Source organism: Scyliorhinus torazame, chromosome 2 (assembly GCF_047496885.1).
Source record: "Scyliorhinus torazame isolate Kashiwa2021f chromosome 2, sScyTor2.1, whole genome shotgun sequence".
Classification (NCBI taxonomy): domain Eukaryota; kingdom Metazoa; phylum Chordata; class Chondrichthyes; order Carcharhiniformes; family Scyliorhinidae; genus Scyliorhinus; species Scyliorhinus torazame.
Window position 1 is genome coordinate 219,241,943 of NC_092708.1, and position 21,732 is coordinate 219,263,674.

General features: G+C 46.8%; 1 protein-coding gene across 1 annotated transcript in view; it reads left to right on the forward strand.

Moving 5' to 3' along the window:
* Positions 1–14,675: 14,675 nt before the first annotated feature.
* Positions 14,676–21,732, forward strand: part of LOC140407847 (speriolin-like protein) — a 31,849-nt gene continuing 24,792 nt past the window's right edge. Inside the window, exon 1 of the mRNA XM_072495080.1 lies at positions 14,676–14,904. Coding sequence (XP_072351181.1) covers positions 14,703–14,904 — 202 coding nt within the window. The 5' untranslated portion in view covers positions 14,676–14,702. The remainder of the gene's footprint in view (positions 14,905–21,732) is intronic.

A 21,732-nucleotide genomic window follows, 5' to 3' on the forward strand; every position in this document is an offset into this window, starting at 1 on the left:
GGTTTATAAACAGAACTTATCCTGAGTAGAAGAATAAATTAAGAAAATGAATTAACACATAGTAGAAGGGTGCGAAAGGGGCCGGGAGTTCAAAAAGTACATAAGAGGAACTGGGAGTTCAAAAAGGGTTAGCTGCTGCTGTTGCTACTGGCGGTGGGTCCAATCTGATTTGGAGAAAATCAAGTCTGACGTTATAGGAAACTCGATGAGAGATGATTGCTGAGTGACAGGTGAGTAAACATGTTTTGTAAAATTGAAGGTATGTCAGAGCAGCTCGGCAATGTGGAATGTGCATTCTGCGGGATGTGGGAAGTCATGTAGGCACCTCAATGACCACATCTGCAGGAAGTGTCATCAGCTGCAGAAAAATTTGAGCTTCAGCTTGTGGAATTTAAAGCTGCTGCTGGAGTCGCTGTCGTGCATCCACAAGGTTGAGGATTATGTGGATAGCAAGTAATTGACCCCTCTACCCTGGGGAAAAGCCTCTGACTATCCACTCTGTCTATGCCCCTCATAATTTTGTACACCTCTATCAGGTCACCCCTCAACCTCCGTCGTTCCAGTGAGAACAAACCGAGTTTATTCAACCGCTCCTCATAGCTAATGCCCTCCATACCAGGCAACATCCTGGTAAATCTCTTCTGCACCCTCTCTAAAGCCTCCACATCCTTCTGGTAGTGTGGCGACCAGAATTGAACACTATACTCCAAGTGTGGCCTAACTAAGGTTCTATACAGCTGCAACATCACTTGCCAATTCTTATACTCAATGCCCCGGCCAATGAAGGCAAGCATGCTGTATGCCTTCTTGACTACCTTCTCCACCTCTGTTGCCCCTTTCAGTGACCTGTGGACCTGTACACCTAGATCTCTCTGACTTTCAATACTCTTGAGGGTTCTACCATTCACTGTATATTCCCTACCTGCATTAGACCTTCCAAAAGGCATTACCTCACATTTGCCCGGATTAAACTCCATCTGCCATCTCTCCGTCCAAGTCTCCAAACGATCTAAATCCTGCTGTATCCTCGGACAGTCCTCAATGTTATCCGCAATTCCACCAACCTTTGTGTCGTCTGCAAACTTACTAATCAGACCAGTTACATTTTCCTCCAAATCATTTATATATACTACGAACAGCAAAGATTCCAGCCCAATAGGGGCCCTGAGACCCTCCACCAGATCTTATTCCACCCTCGGAAACTCCAATCCCTCCAAAAACCGCCTCATCCCCTCCACCCCGGCTGGGGTTTCCGATTCATATAGCCTGCAGTAGAAGTCCCTGAACACCCTGTTCACCCCCGTCAGGTCCAAGATCGTATTCCCCCCCCCCCCTCCATCTGCAGCTTCTGCCGCTACTTCAACAACCCCGCCTCCGAGTACCTCCTGTCTACCTGGAGAATCTCCTCCACTAACCTATCCATCTCCGCCCGCTCCCTGTCTGCCCATATTGATATAAACTCCCCTCTCACCACTGCCTTCAAAGCCTCCCATACCGTAGCTGCTGGAACCTCCCCCGTATCGTTTATCTCCACAAACCTCCAAATGGCCTCCCTCACCCGCACACACACCCCTTCTTCCGCTAACAGCCCTACATTTAACCACCAATGTGGGCGCTGCCCCCCACCCCCCTTACCCGCAAGTCCAGCCAATGCGGGGCATGATCAGACACCACAATCGCCGCTCTCTCTCCCCCCCCCCACCCCCCGAGTCCGCAACTATACTTCCCACTTCAAACGCCACCCGTCTCTTAATCAAAATCGCCACCCACCTTGTTTTGGAAACTAGCCCCGAATGGAATACATGGTCTACCCACCCCTTCCTCAGCCTAGTCTGATCCACCTTTAAGCTTTTCAAATGTGCGGACACATGGGCCCTCTTGACCGGCCCATTCAATCCCCCCACGTCTCATGTGATCAACCTAGTCGCCACCCCCCTACCAAACAATCATAACCCTTCTTGGGTCAGCCTCCAGCCCGCGTCCCGCACCTCCTCAGGCCCACCCTCGGGCACCCACCATCATCGACCCTCTCCATGTCACCTTTTAACAACCCCTTCCCTATCAGCAGTCTCCCTCCCCCCACCAAATAGCAACCCCAACCCCCATAGATACCTGCTCACCCCCCACTGCGCTTCTGTAAGCTATCATGCTCAGCTAGCCTTGTAGCCCCCACCTATATAAAAAGAAAAGGGAAACCCACCATCGCCCATCATGAACAAAACAAACCCAGAACAAACCAACGGCCTCTAACCCAGTGCAAAAGTGATTCAAACAAACCACAAAAATACAAAACAGGAACATTTCCTCCAGAGTTCCATTGTCTCCTGCCAGTCCATTGTCTCTAACAACTTCCGACCTATTGGAATTTCTCCAAATGCGGAAAATCAAATTCGCCGTCTGTGGGTGGGAAGATGGCTTCCTCAAAACATGGGAGCCATGTACCCGACTCTTCCGGGACCTGTTTGTGGCCAACACACAATTAAATAAATGGCCAGAAGCCAGGGTTAAAAAGCCACAACAAAATAGAAGAGAGGGAAGTGAGTAGGACCGGAGGGGAAGCAAGAAGAGGTAGCCAAACCCAGCAGGAAAGAAAGGGGGTAGCAGAGAAGAAGGGGAGAGGGGGGATAGCAATAGAGGGGAACCAGAAGGGGGAAAAGAGAAGGGAACACAAACGTGGGTGAAGAGCACGGGAAGACAACAGCCACATCAATCACAGCAAGGCCAGAGAACGCAAGAGAAAATGGGAAGGGTGCAGCGGGCGGGGATCACGAGATTTGGGGATCTGTTTATTGATAAGAGTTTCCCGAGCCTGGAGGAGGAGTTTGAGTTGCCAGGGGGGAATGGGTTTCGGTATCTGCAAGTGAGGGATTTTGTGCGGAGGCAGGTTTTGAATAAGAGGGTGTCGAGAACAGGAGTAGGAGAGGGTAAGATCTCAGAAATCTATAAGGAGCTGATGGAGTGGGAGGGAGCCCCGATAGGGGAGGAGAAGAGAAAGTGGGAGAGAAAGAGAGTTGGAGGCCCTAAGGCGAGTTAATGCATCCTTGTCATGTGCCAGGCTCAGCCTGATATAATTTAAGGTGGTCCACAGGGCGAACATGATTGTGGCCCGGATGAGCAGGTTCTTTGAGGGGGTGGAGGACAGGTGTGGGCGCTGTGCCGGGGGTCCTGCGAATCATGTCCATACGATTTGGGCATTTCCGAAGTTGAGAGGTTTCTGACGGGGTTTGCTGACATCATGTCAGAGGTATTAAAAGTGAGCGTGGTGCCAAGCCTGGAGGTGACGATCTTTGGTGTGTCGGAAGATCTGGGAGCCCAGGGGATGAGAGGGGCCAACGTCCTGGTCTTTGCCTCCGTGGTGGCCCGGAGATGGATCTTACTAGGTTGGAGGGACTCTGAGCCCCCGAAGTCGGGAGTATGGGTTAGCGGCATGACAGGGTTTCTCAGACTCGAGAAAATTAAGTTCATCTTGAGGGGTTCATTGCGGGCGTTTGCCCGGAGGTGGCAGCCGTTCATCGACTTCTTCGAGAAAAATTAAGCTGTCAGCGGGGGGGAAGGGGGACGCATAGGAGAGACGAGTGAGGACAGGAGAACCCACGGGGGGGTTGGGGATGGTGGCACTGTTTATGTAAGCCATGTTGGCTGAGGTCTGTTCTCGGGGTGGGTTTGGGTATATTGTGTTTTTGTTCTCGTTGATATTTGATGTTTAAAATTGTTAAAATTATAAATGTCTCAATAAAATTTTTTCCAAAAAAAAAGAAAACGGGACGAAGAAACGAACAATGGCCGAGGTCACTGCATCGAGAAATGTAAATAACATCCACCCTGTGGTTTTGTATAAAGAAAAAAATAGAAGAGGGGGGGAGACCAGACCCTTTCCTGTTTCCCCCTTCCTATGTGTTTTGTTTTTCTGTGTATATATCTGTATTTATATCATGTACAAAACCCAATGAAAACTTTTTTTAAAAAAAAAGTTGGCAATAGTGAGCAGACAATAATGGATTCATAATCCGCAAGCACAGACATGGTGACCGGAATTTAATTTAGTAATTTGAGGTTCTGCCCACTGGTAGGAGAATCAGGAGGAGCCACCTGTTGCTTTTCTCCAGGAGACCTTTCACTATTCTGAGGTAATCAGGCATTTGCCTGGATGTGGTAAACCACTGTTGCACCTGTATTAGGTGATGTAAAGTGGGACCTGTACTACAGGTTCGCCGGTTGTCCCTGCCTGCTGGCTCCGCCCAGTAGGCGGTGTATAAATATGCGTGTCCTCCATTCAGCAGCCATTTTGCCAGCTGCTGTGGGAGGCCACACATCTTAGAGCAATAAAGCCTCAGTTGTATCTAACTCTAGTTCAATTGATCGTGCATCAATTTATTGCTCTAACATTTTCTAAAAGATGGACCTCCAAATCAAACGAGATCGCCTGCAGCTGGATCTGCAATCAAGTGACGCCAAAAAGGACTTTAATCACTGGCTAGCTTGCTTCGAGACGTACATCAACTCAGCAACCACCCCTGTTCCGGAGGCTCAGAAGATACAGATCCTGTACTCAAGGTTGAGCTCCAACGTGTTTCCGCTGATCCAGGACGCCCCGAACTACGCCGACGCCATGGCGCTTCTCAAAGAAAACTACGCACAGAAAACGAACACGCTCTTCGCCAGGCACGTACTCGCCACTCGTTCTCAACTCCCTGGTGAGTCCATAGAAAACTTCTGGTGGGCCCTAATCCCACTCGTCCGGGACTGTGACTGTCAGGCCGTTACGGCCATCCAACATTCCAACCTTCTTATGCGGGACGCGTTCGTAACGGGGATTGGGTCGGACCTCATACACCAAAGACTGTTGGAAGGGGCCACGCTCGACCTAGCTGAAACAAAGAAGCTAGCGCTCTCCATGACGGTTGCCTCACGTAACATTCAGGTCTACCCCACCAGCCGCACGGCCCACCCCTCCTACCCCTCGTGGACCTCACAAATGGCTTCCCCAGCGGGGGCCTTGCCCAGCCAGTACGCCTGTACCACACGCCAGCCCGCACACCCCGGGGGTCCCCAATGTTACTTCTGCGGCCCACCCCTCCTACCCCTCGTGGACCTCACAAATGGCTTCCCCAGCGGGGGCCTTGCCCAGCCAGTACGCCTGTACCACACGCCAGCCCGCACACCCCGGGGGTCCCCAATGTTACTTCTGCGGCCAGCAGAAGCACCCTTGCCAATGCTGCCCGGCCCGCACTGCCTGCTTGCGACAAAAAGGGGCACTTCCGCGGTGTGCCAGGCCCGCGTAGTCACCGCTATCGTCCCCACCCTCCCTAGCCTACAGACAATGGGCGCCGCCATCTTCAGCTCCCCGGTCCACGCACGGCCAGTGGGCGCCGCCATCTTCACCTCCATGGACCACGGGCGGCCTGTGGGCGCCGCCATCTTCACCCCCCGGGGCCACACGCGGCCAGTGGGCGAAGCCATCTTCACCTCCTGGGGCCACGCACTCCAGAGGGCGCCGCTATCTTGTCCAACCCCCGCAATGTGCGGCCCATGGGCGCCGCCATCTTCACCCCCCGGGGCCACACGTGGCCAGTGGGCGATGCCATCTTCACCTCCCGGGGCCACGCACGTCCAGAGGGCGCCGTTATCTTGTCCAACCCCCGCAATGTGCGGCCCATGGGCGCCGCCATCTTGTCCAACCCCCGCAATGTGCGGCCAATGGTCACCGCCATTTTGTCCCCTGCAGGATCTTCAGGCGCCGCCATCTTGTCTCTCCCACAGGACATGGACACCGACAGCATTCCAAGACCTGGCCCCCCAGGCTCCCCATCATCCGACGTCAGCGACGACCGACCACGACTCGCCTCAGTGACGATCGACCAGTCTCGTCCGCACAACCTGGCCACCACATCGACCAGTGTGAAAATCAACGGCCACGTGACCTCTTGCCTGCTGGACTCCGGGAGCACCAAAAACTTCAGACACCCGGATACGGTAAGGCGTTGCTCCCTCGCGGTACACCCCACCAGCCAAAGAATTTCACTGGCCTCCGGATCCCATTCCGTTCTGATCCGGGGGTTCTGCACAGTCACACTCACGGTCCAGGGCGTAGAATTCAGCGGCTTCCGACTCTATGTCCTCCCTAACCTCTGAGCTGCCCTACTACTCGGCCTGGACTTCCAGTGTAACCTCCAGAGCCTAACCTTCAAATTCAACGGGCTCCTACCACTCCTCGCTGTGTGCGGCCTCGCGACCCTAAAGGTCGATCCGCCTTCCCTCTTCGCCAATCTAACCCCAGACTGCAAACCCGTCGCCACCAGGAGCAGACAGTACAGCACCCAGGACAGGGTGAAGGAGGAATCTTGTAAGGGGTCTAGTTTGAGGGATATGGTGATGGCAGCATTGCCAATGGCTCCGAGTAGGTATTCAGGGAGCCCAGTGGTGCAGTCCACGGTGAAGATATGGAATCAGCTGAGGAGGCATTTTAGGGTGGAAGGGATGTCGGTGCTAACGCTGCTGTGCGAGAATCATGGGTTTGAGCCGGGGGGGGGGGGATGGATAGTGTATACAGGAGGTGGAGGGAAGTGGGGCTGGTCAAGGTCAGGGATTTGTATTTGGAGGAAGGGTTTGCCAGTCTGTTGGAACTAAGGGAGCGGGTAGAGCTGCCGAGGGGTAGTGAGTTCAGGTATCTACAGGTGAGGGACTTTGCACGAAAGTTCTGGAAGGGGTTCCCTCGATTGCCGGGATACACCCGGCTGAAGCAACTGCTGCTTCCGGATGTGGAAGGGGAGGGAAGAATTGGGGTTATATATAAGTGGCTGGGGGAGCAGGGAGGCGAGCGGGTGGTGAAGATCAAGGAGAAATGGGAAGCGGAGTTGGGGATGGAGATCAATTGGGGAGTATGGAGTGAGGCACTGCGAAGGGTAAACGGGACCTCCTATTGTGCAAGGATGAGCGTGATACAGTTCAAGGTGATGCACAGGGTGCATATGACTCGGGCGAGAATGAGTGGGTTCTTTCAGGGGGTAGCAGATGAGTGTGAGAAAGGTGGGCGGGGGCCAGCGAATCATGCGCACATGTTTTGGGGTTGGGAAAAATTGGGAAGATTCTGGGCGGGAGTTTTTGCGGTCTTAAACAGGATAGTGGAGGAGGGTGTGGACCCGGACCCTTTGGTGGCAATATTTGGGGCTTCAGAGAAGCTATGGTGACGGCAGCATTGCCAATGGCTCCGAGTAGGTATTCAGGGAACCCAGTGGTGCAGTCCACGGTGAAGATATGGAATCAGCTGAGGAGGCATTTTGGGGTGGAAGGGATGTCGGTGCTAACGCCGCTGTGCGAGAATCATGGCCTTCGCCTCTCTGATTGCACGGTGGCGAATTTTGCTGGAGTGGCGGTCAGCATCGCCACCGGGGGTAGCAGCATGGTTGGGTGATCTGTACAACTTCCTGCGGTTAAAGAAGATAAAAGTATGAGTTAAGGGGCTCAGCAGGGGAATTAGAGAAAAGGTGGGGGATGTTTGTGACCGTGTTTGAGAGCTGTTTGTCGTTGGGGGGGGGGGGGGTGAATAAGGAGGAAAGTCTGTAAAGACTGTATAGTTGATTGTCGGGAAGAATGTTTCCCGGGTGTTTATTTGCTGTAACCTACTTTGATACAAGTTTGAATAAAATGCGTTTAAAAAAAGAGTTATTTTCTGGTATGATGTTAAAGATTTTAATACTGTGTTAGTAATAAAGTTTGTTTTATTATACCATATCCCTAATTCTTGATGTAATCACTCCTGGAGCGAGATATTCTTTCCTCACAGTCGTTTGAAATTAAAATAAAATATTGGGGTTTCTGACCAGTATCATAGCCAATGTTGGGGTCTGGTCTGGAATCATAATAGCCAAGGCAAATCTTCTTTGCCCAGCTCAAGTTAGGCTCCTGAACAAGAGGAGGACAAAGGAAACACTTCAAAGACACCCTGAAAGCTTACCTCATAAAATGCATCATAGACATCAATGCCTGGGAGACCTTTGCTCAGAAAGATATACTTGGAGGAATACCTGATTGAAGGGACACAATTCTTCAAGAACACGCAATAGTAAGAGGAGGCCCATAAAAGGAGCCTGAGAAAGGAATACCAGTGATCTAGTTCAAGGACCGTTCCAACCTTCCGGAAACACCTTCCAAGTGCGTGATTGAAGATGCGGCTCTGGGATTGGGCTTATCAGCCGCTCAAGGACCCACAGCACCTGTGACCAGTAACACTTTTTTTTAGGTGGACACTCATACTCGTTAGCGAGTGATCACTGAAGATTACATACAGTCCATACCACTCTATCCGTTATACTTCCTTTTTTGTATAAATTTAGAGTACCCAATTCACTTTTTCCAATTAAGGGGCAATTTAGCGTGGCCAGTCCACCTACCCTGCACATCTTTGGGTTGTGGGGGCGAAACCCACGCAAACACGGGGAGAATGTGCAGACTCCACACAGACAGTGACCCAGAGCCGGGATCGAATCTGGGACCGTGGCGCCGTGAGGCAGTAGAGCTAACCACTGCGCCACCGTGCTGCCCATCCATTATATTTCCTTCAATGGAATTAACAACCTCAAGACCTACAAACATTTTTTTTTTAAATCTTTCACTTTGTGACTCTAAACTCACTTTATACAGTGAAGTACCCTTTTAATGGAATTAACACACAATGCTCCCTACACCCCTCAAAACCCCCTGCCACTCCACTGACCTCCTAAGGGCCATCACCAAGGGCTCAACCGCCTGCGCAAACAATGGCGACAGCAGACACCCCTGTCTCATTCCCCTGTACAGTCCAAAACACTGAATTTATCTCATTTGTACATACACTTGCCACTGGGGCTACATACAACAGAAGCACCCATTCCACAAACTTTGGGCCAAACCCAAACCTATCCAAGATCTCCAATAAATACCTCCAATCCAGCCATAAAAAGCCTTCTCTATAGAAACAATGACCTCCAGCAACTTCCTGATGTTACTGGAGAGCTGCTTGATTACAAAACCTGTTTGATCCTGTAGCCACGTAAAATGGCTGATTCCTGATTAGAATGGTCAAACCCCGATCTAAAATGGCGAACGGAAGAGGCTGATGGGAAAATCAGCCAACAGGACTCAAACGGACAGCTGCAGGTAAAACAGTGTATTCGCCTCTGGGGAAGTCAGCCCAGACCGATACCTGCAGCCATCAACATAACAACACCCCAGCCATCTGCATAGTAATCAGCCATCTCCGGGAACAATTGCTACAAATTAGCCGACCCAGACCTTTCGGCGCCAGCAGGGGCTGACACAAAGGAAGGTAAACGACCACCCCCCGATCAAGGAATCGCCCCATTATTGGAGCATATCGAACCAAGTGATTGGGACCAAGTCCAATCACTTGGAACCAGGTACGAAGTCCGCCCCGAGAGGCGGGAAGCCCCTGGGGACTATAAGAATTGGGGCCAAGTTCAACTCGACCCTTCTGCTCGCAACCTTCGACAAACAAAACTATAAGTGTTACTCCAGCGATCGCTACCAGATAGGCGCTCCTGACTATCGACTTGTACCAGCTTTTGAATCCCGCAGGCTCAGAACCAATTCGAAAGACCATTCGTTTCCCTGACCTGGTGGGCCATTTCCAAAGTATTGGCCTTTAGTGGTAGGTAGTAGTCTAGAAGTAGGATTATTGTATAAGTATTTATTGCTGTATATAATAAATGAGCATTGATTTAACTCTTACTAAGCGGTGTGTTGCATTATTAATCATTACTTGGACTTGAATCACGTGGCGGTATCAGAAAGATACCTGGCGACTCATGAGCAAAGGTGACAGAATAAGAATAAAGTAAACTAAGGCTAAAACGAGCAACAATCCTCAGCGACCACCCCAGCATGCATCCCTCCATCCTCCCCGCCACCAACTTAGCCAGCAATTTCACTTCTGTATTAAACAGCGAAATGGGCCTATACGACCCACTCTCCAACAGATCCTTTCCCTTCTTCGGGATTAGCGTGATCGACGCCTGCATCAATGTCCCTGGCAGTTCCCCGTTCTCCAGCGCCTCGCTAAACATCCCCAACAAAGACAGTGTCACCTCTCCAACAAACGCCTTATAAAGCTCCACTTGGTGGCACAGTAGCACAGTGGTTAGCACTGTTGCTTCACAGCGCCAGGGCCCCAGGTTCAATTCCCGGCTTGGGTCACTGTCTGTGCGGAGTCTGCACGTTCTCCCATGTCTGCGTGGGTTTCTTCCGGGTGCTCAGGTTTCCTCCCACAAGTCCTGAAAGACGTGCTGTTGTACATTCTGAATTCTCTCTCTGTGTACTCGAACAGGCGGCGGAATGTGGCGACTAGGGGCTTTTCACAGTAACTTCATTGCAGTGTTAATGTAAACCTACTTGTGACAATAAAGATTATTATTATAAAGCAGTCTGGCACAGGAGCCTTCCCCGACTTCATCCCCCTAATGCTGTCAATCACCTCAGCAGCTCCTCCAACACCTGCCTACTCTCTTCCTCCAACCTTGGAAAAGCCAACCAACCTAAAAACTATTCCATATCCCCTTCCTCGCCACCCGGCTTGGCCATGTACAGCTTGTCATCATAACCCCAGAACATCTTATTTATCTCATCCCCCTCCTCCCCCCACTCTGACCCAACCTACTTTTTCTGTTTGCACCCGTAGAATTTTCCTGGATTTTCTGCCTCCATAGCTGGTTAGCCAGCATACAGCTCACCTTCTCTCCATATTCATACTGCACCCCTTCGCCCTCTGTAGTTCCCCCACTGCCCTTCCCATCGAGAACCTATCAAACAGCCCCTGTAACCTCTTCCTCTCCCACCAACAACTCCTTAGTGGGGTCCCCAAAGTAACTCCTATCCACCTCAACTATCTCGACCAAGAACTGTCCATGCTCCTCCCTCCTCCTCCTATCCCTGTGCACCTTGAATGAGATAATTTCCCCTCGGATCTCCGCCTTCAAAGCCTCCCAGAACGTAGCTGCCGACATCTTCCCATTCTGGTAATCACCAATCACCAACCTCACCTTTTCACATAACCCCTTATCCGCCAAAAGACCCGAATCCAGCCTCCATCCTGACCTCTGCACCTGCCCGAGCTAAGCATCGCCTGCAACCAATGCGGCGCGTGGTCTAAAATCACGATTCACGCATTCACCACCCCCATCAACACCACTCAACTCACCACAAAGAACTCAATTCTCGAATACACCTTATACATGTGTGAGAAGAAGGAAGACCCCCCCCCACCCCCACAAGGTTCTTAAACCTCTACAGATCAACCATTTTCATAAGTTCCATAAACTCTCCCAACTCTTTTGTCATCTTCAAACTACCTGTTATGGGAGAGGTGTTTTCAGAACCTAAAAATGTAACATGGAGTTCAACCAACCACCCCCCCCCCCTTTAATGGATTGTTGCTTTTGAAGCACACGGCTTATTCCCCAGGTGTAGTTTTACAAATATGGACACGTGGTTTTTAAAACAAAAAATGTTTATTCCATGAACTCAAATTAACCTTTTAAATAAACATTGGATCTCTTAACACCCCTTACTTCAAAGATAACCCCGAAAATAAAACAACACTACCCAATCCTGCAAACTGTTCCTTTACACATCCAAAAGACTTCACCTTCACAAAAACAGTAACACACCAGGTCACAGTTAATATCTATTTTCTGTTGGATGGCAGAGATATATCAGCTTGGTTGACTTCAGCTCCAGCACCTTGCTTTTCTTCCTGCAGCTCACAGCCAAAAAACACAGTCACACCCAAGCTGCTGTCTCAAACTGAAACTAAAAACCCAGAACTAACCTGAAAATGGCTGAACTGAGCTGCGCTCCACCCACTCTCTGACATCACTATTTTCTTAAAGGTACATTGCTTAAACATCCATTTCTTAAAGGTACTCTCACATGACACTTCCCATTGACTTGGAACTTGACCTGTCCATCCTCGGTTCCAACACACAACTAAAATCTCCACCCAATTGGTGTATATCTAAGTCCAGGATCATTCACTGTAAATCTTTCACAAACCCCACATTTTTCCAATTTGGCGCATATACGTTGACCAGCACCCCACTCACTATCACATACCTACCCCCGTTTCCGCACTTCCTTGATCGCCACAAACCCCCATCCTTTTGTTCAACGAAATGGCCATCCCCGCAACTTCGGGTTAAACCCTTAGTGTAACACTTGTCCCACCCATCCCTTCCTCAGCCTAACCTGGAGGTGCGTCTCCTATAAAAAGATCACTACCTGCCTTCAAACTCCTCAGGTGTGCAAATACCCGAGACCTCTGAATTGTCGTGTTTAACCCAAGAATGTTTCACGTTACAATTCTTACCAGAGGCTTATGCTCCACTACCCTCTACTACTATCATCCCCCTCCGGTTTTACCTCTTCTAATACCACCCTAAACCGGGCCCATCCAAGATGGGCCCCCTCTCTGCCATCCATCAAATTATTTGACAAGCTTTAGGTAACCATTAGTATAGAAGTTTCATATGGAGTTAGTCTTGGACATTAATTCAGAAGGTTCTGTTTCGTTTGATAGATTATTGTTTTTGGCATTACATAATGTTATAGGCCCATTTTTGTTCTTCCTGTGTACAATATTTTGTTCTCTATTAAATTTTGCTTGCTGCTTTCCGTTTACATATGTGGCAGGATCTACCAATGACTTTCTTGGTTCTAATGATCTGGAGTGCGGGGGTGGAATGTCAAAAGGGGTCCAGCATTTCTAAAGGGTGCACAATCCCAAATATAAAGATTTTATACACCGTGTTATGAACCCCATAGAGACTGATAACTTTTTTAAAAGATATGAATTTCCCAGTGACTAAAGCAAAGAATCACACAAAATTTAGTGTTTTCAGACTTTTGCTGTAACAAACTGAAATCAATATCCAATTAACTATTACATAGGAAGCAATTAATATGCTAATCTACAGAAAAAAAGGAATTCCCCATTAACACCTTAACACAACTGAACACCCTATATATACCACATTTATACATCATACAACAATCTCAGCTGAAATGTAGTCTTGTGTTTAAAGTCCCAAACTCCTCTGGACTTTAACAGGCTCTCGTCTCGCTGCTCCACCAAGATTAATCTTCCAGAGCCCCTTTTAAATCAAAGTCCCTTCTCCCAATCTTCTGAGAATAATCGAATGGACTTCTGGTAGCAAGCCACCTTCTGACCCTCCACAAGCCTAATTTCTTCTAACTGGAAATCTGTGGTCTCCTTGGTGGTTCACCCAACAACGGCTTTTTTTTCCTGCTTGACACTGCAGCACTAACTGTGGGTTTTCTTCCCCGAATCTGCCTGTTTGACTGACTGAGAGCCTGCTGCAGCAAGGCAATGGCCTCCTCCTTTGTGTCCAGGTGTTAAAACTTGCAACTTACTTTCAATAAGTTTCAGCTTGGGACCCTGTACCCATGGCAACCAGGTCACATGGGCATGTCTCCCGACATGTTTCATAGGAGGCCACATTCACCCCTCTCCAAGCTATTCCATTTTACCTTGAATTGAAGGAGACATTTAGAAACAATCACTTTACAAGTCAAGTGTTAAAAACAACAACCACATTAATCATCAGGGAGAGGGTGAAGAGGGTCTATGGCTGTCGTCTTTGGAGATGTGTTGCACTCTTAAGATGCTACATGTGTCACTGAAAAAAAATAATCTGTCCCCAGAAATCCTACTAGGGTCAATGTTGGGGCAGCTAGTCAGGTGCAAAGTCCACCCAGTTATTCCAACACTAGGTCCAGCCAGGAATGGGAAGAATTCCATGTCATTTTGTAGTTGCTGAGCTACATTGCTAATTTCAACTATTTATCTGAGTCTGGTAGTAGTTACCTGATTTGCAGGTTTGCCCCTTCACTGCACCCTGGGTTATATTACAAAAGTAACTTGCATATATATAGCAGCGTTAACAAAGTAAAATGTTGGCAAAATGGGATGACCAGCCCCAGGGGACTGCTACACAGAGATGGACTAAAATGTTGCATTGAATTGCATCACAGTAGATGATCTAACAGATCCAGAAGGTTCATTAATAATGGTGTTATCTCGAAACCCTACAGTGCCGAAGGAGGCAATTCGGCCCATTGGGTCTGCACCAACCCTCCAAAAAAGCACCCTATCTAGGTCCACTCCCCCACCCTATCCTCATAACTCCACACGTTGATCATGGTCGATCCACCAAACCTGCACATCTTTGGACTGTGGGAAGAAACCGGAGCACCCGGAGGAAACCCACGCAGACAAGGGGAGAAAGTGCAAACTCCACACAGAGTCACCCGAGGATGGAATTGATCCCGGCCCCTGGCACTGTGAGGCAGCAGTTCTAACCACTGTGCTGCCCATTATGATGACAGAAGAACTCATATTAGCTCAAAGCAGGGACGATATCCACATATCTTGCATTTTGATTGGGAGGTCTTGAAAATGTCTGCTTTGACTATTCGTTCTATTAGCTATGTTAAGTGCTGAGGCTATGACTGAGGTTAACTGGGTGGTTGTCTTTGGTCTGGTCATAGGTCACAGTTCCCTTTATGACATTTTCCAATGCTTTGATGTCACAATGCAGCTGCTCAGGGTCTTGAGCCATTCCGCTTTGAATCTCAACTTTGTGCCTGGCCCCTCAGGTGCTCACTTTTGCAATTTATTTTTGTTTGTAATCATGTGTGATGATTCTGAAAAGATTCGCCGAGATAATTTGAAGCTGACCACAGAAAACAAAGCATTAAAGCGGCAGATTACCCTCCTTAAAGAAAATGAGGAGTTGCGTAATATGCTGTCTTCTAACTGTGCCCCATTGCTTGGACAGAAGCCAAATTGTTTCCCAAATTTTAGTAATTCCAACACAGCTGCAGCAACACGAGGTAATTGAATATTTGCTTTCGTTGTGGATTTATAACAAAAACTTGTATTTATATAATGCCTTTAATCAAAATAAGATTGAATCTCAGGTACCTGTATCCCATGGATGATGGACACATCGACAGTGATGCACAGCATGGTGGCACAGTGGTTAGTGCTGCTGCCTCACAGCACCAGGGACCCTGGTTCAATTCTGGCCTCGGGTGACTGCTTGTGTAGAGTTTGCACTTTATCTCCATGTCTGAGTGGGTTTCCTTTGGGTGCTCTGGTTTCCTCCCACAGTCCAAAGATGTGCAGGTTAGGTGGATTGGCCATGCTAAATTGGCCCCTTAGTGTTTAAAGGGTTAGAGGGATAGGGTAGGGGTGTGGGCTGAGGTTGAGTTCAATCAAATGAGAGATAAATCAAATGTTGGTTTTATTAATGTCGTCAAATTACAAGCAAAGCATGTTTGTATACTTTCTGGTAGTATATCTATCAGGTAAGCAAACTCCTAACCAATCTGGGTGAGACCTCGGCACTGAAGAATTACAAAAAGTGCCTACATGGACAATGTCAGATGACTTGCTACGAATCTACCGACTTTGAAATTGCCATTCGAACTTTGAGTCATATGCAACCACCATCATTAGATTACAATGTGGTGTAACATACTCACTATAATGTAGACTTTGTGTTTACTCCATGTCAGTAGATCATTTTATATGGTTCTAACCTTAACACAATTATGACAACTGAAATATAAACATGTTGACACCAAACTAATTGTAATTCTGACACCAATCATTTGCTACATTTTAAGTTGTATCAACCTGACATCTGCCTACTTAGCCTTCCCCTGTGGAATCCTCCAGACCGAAGTCATGTGTTAGCTTCTATCACACAGAACACATTCCATGAGCCAAATTACTCATACAAACTTCCTTATTGCTATGCTATTTTTTTCTATTATATCATATGCTATCCTGTGACTGCTGGGTGCAGTTTCATAACACCATCACCTTCCAGTACCTTGTACAAAATATTTTATTCATTAAGCTTTAATGGGCTCTTCATCCGCCAGCATTCAGTTAAGCCCAATCCTTTCTTCGTTGGTGTATCTGTGCACACTTCCATCGAAGAGTGCTGGATAGTGTTGGAGGGTTTGCAATGTGGAATTGTTCTGTCTCTCTAACCTGAGGAACATTGTGTCCTAGTCCTATCCCAATTGAAATCATTGAGAACCAGAAATCTTTGGAGTATGCAATTCAATTAGGTACTGATGAGCAGGTATTGTCTATCGGAGAATTTGTTTGGTTTCTCCTTCAAATGGCATGTATAAGCATTAGATTCATAAATGTTTACAGTGTCGGAGGAGGCCATACGGCCCATCATTTCCACACCAGTCAAAAAGGATCTGAATGCACTAATCCCATTTTTCAGATTTTGGCCCATCACCCTGGAGGTTATGGCAGCACAAGTGGATATCTAAATGTTACTCTACCTAGTTTCAAACATTACAGGGTCCATTATATGAATGCATCCTAACGATGGGGGCACATTGCCAGTGAAGTGCATCGAGAAATTACAGAAATGTGTTTGTACTTTATTGCAATTTTGTTGTAAACTTTACTGGTGATGTATGTTTGTCTGGGGTTGTGAGGTGGAAGGAATATCGTCTGACCCACTAACAGGACTCGCTCTTCTGCTCCCTCAGCACCATCCAACATCAATTCCCAATCATTTCAGCAATTTGGTGGCAGTCATTGCTCACCAACAGCAGCTGATACTCTGCTGTAACGTGGAAGTGCCAGGGTTGGGGCTGATGAATCATCTCAGTGGCTAATGCCTCCGGCAACATGCAATAACATCTGCCTTTAAGAGTTTTGTCATACGTTCAAGCTGCACAAAATCAGATCAATAGGAATAAAGTCAAGGACAAAAAAGATGGTTTTGCCCATCAAAGCCCATGTCATTGATCCTCCACTTTGGCCACTTTATAGTCCACCTGTTCATTTGTTTACTTCTGGGATCACTCGTTCTCTTCTCGACACCATTGTCAATCAATGTGTCAGCCCTTTTCAAGTAGTGACAGTGAAAATTGAACACAGTATTCCATATGGTCTATAAAGATTCAGCATGACTTGTAGCAACTTATGGTTGAGCTTCATATCTCAGCATTCTATTATTTTCTTAATCCTTCTCTATTATCTCAACATTGAAAATGCTGAGATTACTGCCATTCAAAGACATTTAATTAGTTGTGTATCTGTCATGTATCTCTGCTGCGTTCTATTTTATATATTTAAGTTGTGTTTGGTATATCTACAAAATCAAGGACACCAGTAAGAACTGAACTTTCCAAATATCCCTAATGGAAGCAACCATTGGACACGATTCCACTTTTTAAAACATTTACTCTAACAATCAAACCAAAACCAATACAAATTAAACATGGATTAACAGGCAAATTGTATTCAGTGGGAAGTATAATAGCTGATCCAACAAAAACAGATCTCACAGATCTACTGGCAGTTCCTTAGTATTTTTCGGGCACCATATAAAGTTCACAGTCCTTCCCCCGGTAAATCTCAACTCCTCTTCGTAATGCAGGATTTAGGCTTTACTCAATGCACAAACATGGTTACCACCAAAAAGGCTTTGAATATTCTAAAGTCTGCTCACAATAGTCCTGATGGCATAGATTCCCAGAGTTACCTTCACCAACCATTCAAAAACACATGGCTAGCATGGCCAGCTATGGTAAAACCCGAATCATTAGGAATAACTTTCACTGTTGCCGAACCCAGGCTTCAGTTTAAACATTTTTTTAGCTGTCTCACACACACAAATAGCTCTTCATTGTGCCATTCTGACCCTGAAAACTGAACTCTGAGAGCCCATGTCTGTTCTGACCACTGACTGAGATTTGATCTCTCAGTTTTGTGTTTTTTCCCCAATCAGCTTCCATTTCCCTGGCTACCTCATGCACATGCTGATTTCTGAGACGTCTGGTATGACAGCCAGAATTCCAATTGACATCCACTCACCTTTCCAGAAACCTTGAATTGTGGTTTCCTTTTTCTTTAGGGGCTGTCTCAAAAAACCACAATCAATGCAGACAACAGCTTCTAAATAATAGATTTCATTGCACTATGTTGCTCTTTATTTCCTCCAAAAGGCTTGCACGGTGGGCAGCACGGTAGCACAGTGGATAGCACTGTGGCTTCACAGCGCCAGGGTCCCAGGTTCGATTCCCGGCTTGGGTAACTGTCTGTGCAGAGTCTGCACGTTCTCCCCGTGTCTGCGTGTGTTTCCTTCGGGTGCTCCGGTTTCCTTCCACAAGTCCCAAATGACGTGCTGTTAGGTAATTTGGACATTCTGAATTCTCCCTCTGTGTACCCAAACAGGCGCCGGAATGTGACGACTAGGGGCTTTTCACAGTAACTTCATTGCAATGTAAGCCTACTTGTGATAATAAAGATCATTAAAATTATTCATCCGCATTATGATTCATTTGTTATTTCTTTGCCCAATTAATGTAAGCCCAGGCATTCCTATTGTCATGTAATTGTACAAACATTTTATACACTCATATAACACTAATTAATGGAGTAGTTCATACCCAGACATCTAATACTTTCCTCAAACATTACCTATAACATCCAACTCCATGGAAAACTTTTAATTTACACATGTTTGCAGATTTACCAAGCTGAAATTATTTTCTGAATTCCATTTGTTGACAGAACCTTCCCAATTCCTTCTTGAAACCTAAGATTTCTTCTTCCACCATTCATGTACTTAGTGGAAAAAGTTCCTCCTGAATTTCCTAATTTACTTTTGTTCTTAATTTGTAAGTATGACCTCTTGTACTTAAATGAATACTAGATAAAATGGATTTGAAGATTTCTGCATTGCGAGTGATAACCTTTGGCCAACATTGAGGCTGTAGGGCAAGTTCCTGTCTGACCAACCTCCTTGATATTTATGCTTACAAAAACATTGCAAGTGGATGGACTGTGGAAATCTGTATTATGCGGTGCCTTGTTACTCTCCCTGCCCCACAATCACAATGGGACCTGTCCTCCCAGAACAAGAGGAACCCTTTCTGCACCCTCCCAGTAGAATGGGAATATGATCCTTCACGATCCTGAGAATGAGGATTCCCTGACCGATCCAAGGGACCCTGTGACCCTCACCAGCCCCAGAAGAGGAGAACCAGCGTCTTCACTTTGCCAATCCAGGATTGGCAAAACAAATTTGTTGTTTATTGCATAATTGTATTTGATGTATGTGTGAGAAGTTGGTGTTCCCCATGGGTCTGTTCTAAGGTTCAGATTTTTACCACATATATTAATGGTTTGGATGAAAGATTAGAGAGCTGGGCACCCTAATTGCAGGTGACAAGAAGCACAGTCAGGTGCATAGAAGTTACAAAGGGACATTGGCAGACTGAGTGAGGGACGGAACTGTGGCAGACAGAATTCAATATAGGAAAGGATGAAGGTGATCCACTTTAGATTTGTAAAAGACAAAGCAGAATAATTTCTGAAAAATTAGAAACAAGGAAGAGTAAGAGAAATGGGGTTTCCAGGTACCCAAATTACGAAAAGCTAGTGCACATAGAAATTAGAAGCAGGCAGAGGCCATTCAGCCCTTCGAGCCTGCTCCGCCATTCATTATAATCAAGGCTGATCATCAAGTTCAATACCCTGATCCCGCCTTCCCCCCTTATCTCTTGATTCTTTTAGCCCCAAGAGCAAAAAACAATTATTTCTTGAAATTACGCAACGTTTTGGCCTCATCTGCTTTCTGTGGTAATGAGTTCCACAGATTCACCACTCTCTGGGTGAAGAAATTTCTCCTCACCTCAGTCCTAAAAGGTTTACTTACCCCTTATCCTCATCCTCAACCTTTGACCCCCTAGTTCTGGACTCCATCACCATCGGGAACATTCTTTCTGAATCTAACTTGTCTAATCCTGTTAAAATGCTATATGTTTCTAAGAAATCCCCTCTGACTCTTCTAATCTCCAATGATTATAATCCTCACCGACTTAGTCTCTCCTCATATGACAGTCCTGCCATCCCAGGAATCAGCCAGGTAAATCTTCACTGCACTCCCTCCATAGCAAGAACATCCTTCCTCAGATAAGGACACCAAAACTGCGCACAATACTCCAGGTGTGGCCTCACCAATGTCCGATACAATTGCAGTAAAACATCTCTATTCCTATACTCAAATCCCCTCGCTATGAAGGCCAACATACCATTTGCCTTCTTTACTGCCTGTTGTACCTGGGCGCTTACTTTCAGCGACTGATGCACGAGGACACCAAGATCTCACTGAGTATCCACCTCACAATTTACACCCATTCAAATAATAATCTGTCTTCCTATTTATGCTACTGAAGTGGATAGTCTCACATTTATCTAATCATACTGCATCTGCCATGCATTTGCCCACTCACTCAGCCTGCCGTGAAGCATCTCTGCTTCCTCCTTATAGCTCACCCTCCCACCCAATGTTGTATCATCTGCAAATGTGGAGATAATACATTTAGTTCCTTTGTCCAAATCATTAATATTGTTATAGGCCAGGGTTTAGAAAACTCCAAAGTGCATCATGGAGTTCACCTGACCCATGACTTTTAATAGATTTTGGTTATGGGGAGCACAAGGGTCCACTCTCCAGGTGTTATGCAACAGAAACCTGAAAGTATTTTTAAACAAAAACAATGTTTATTCTATGAACCCCGTTAACATTTTATAAACACACAGTAAACATCTTATCAAATACCAACACACGTAACCCCACAGATACAATACTCTATAGGTAACCCTTAATACCTTTCCTAGCAACATCCTTTCCTTTTTAACAAAGACAGCAGGTTTAAATTCTCTACAGAACCAGGTATTACTTTGAAATCATCAATGAGCTGAAGACATTCTTTAGCTTATAGATAGAAAGATCATTTTACACACCTGCTAGCTTTGAGTACAGCTCTCCGACTCTGAAAATGAAACCAAAAACAGCCACAAAGCAGGTTTTCAGCTCAAAACAAAAGTAAAAACAGACAGACAGCCCAGCTCCACCCACACTCTGACATTACTGCAGCTATTTGATAAACACCCATTTCTTAAAGGTACATCCACCTGACAATATATAATGTGAACAGTTGGGGTCATAGCTTAGATCCCTGTGATACCCCAATAGTCACTTCCTATCAATCAGAAAAAGACCCATTTATTCCAACTTTTTGCTTCCTGTCTGCTAACCAGCTTTCTATCCATCTCAAGACATTACCAACAATCCCATGCACTTCTTCACATAGTAATCTGCTACGTGAGACCTTGTCGAAAGCCTTCTGAAAGTCTAGAAAGTCACATCCATCACGTCTCCCTGGTCAACTTTACTAGTTACATCTTCAAAGAAGTCCGTTGGATATTTCTCAAGCATCATTTCCCTTTTGTAAATCCATGCTGACAATTGAACAGCCATGTGTGCCTGGAAAACAGTGCGCTGCGGCGCAGCATGGCCAATAGAAGCTGGGATATCCCGCTCCTAGGGTCTACCCAGCTCGCAACGCCTCATGAGAACTAACACGATCTCATGAGACGTTGCCCATTGTGGGCAGGAACAATTTTTGGAAAATCTGCATATTAGAGTGAGGCAGCTAGCCTCATTGTAATGTGCAGTTTGCCGAGGCATTGAGATCTCTCCCTTTCGCCTAAGACCTCGGGCAAGCACCATTCAATACTGGTCACCACAAATGGGGAACAGGTGGAATGGCACACATGGGTGTTTCCTAGGGGATCGGAGGATAACTGGTACATGCCCTTGGGGCAGG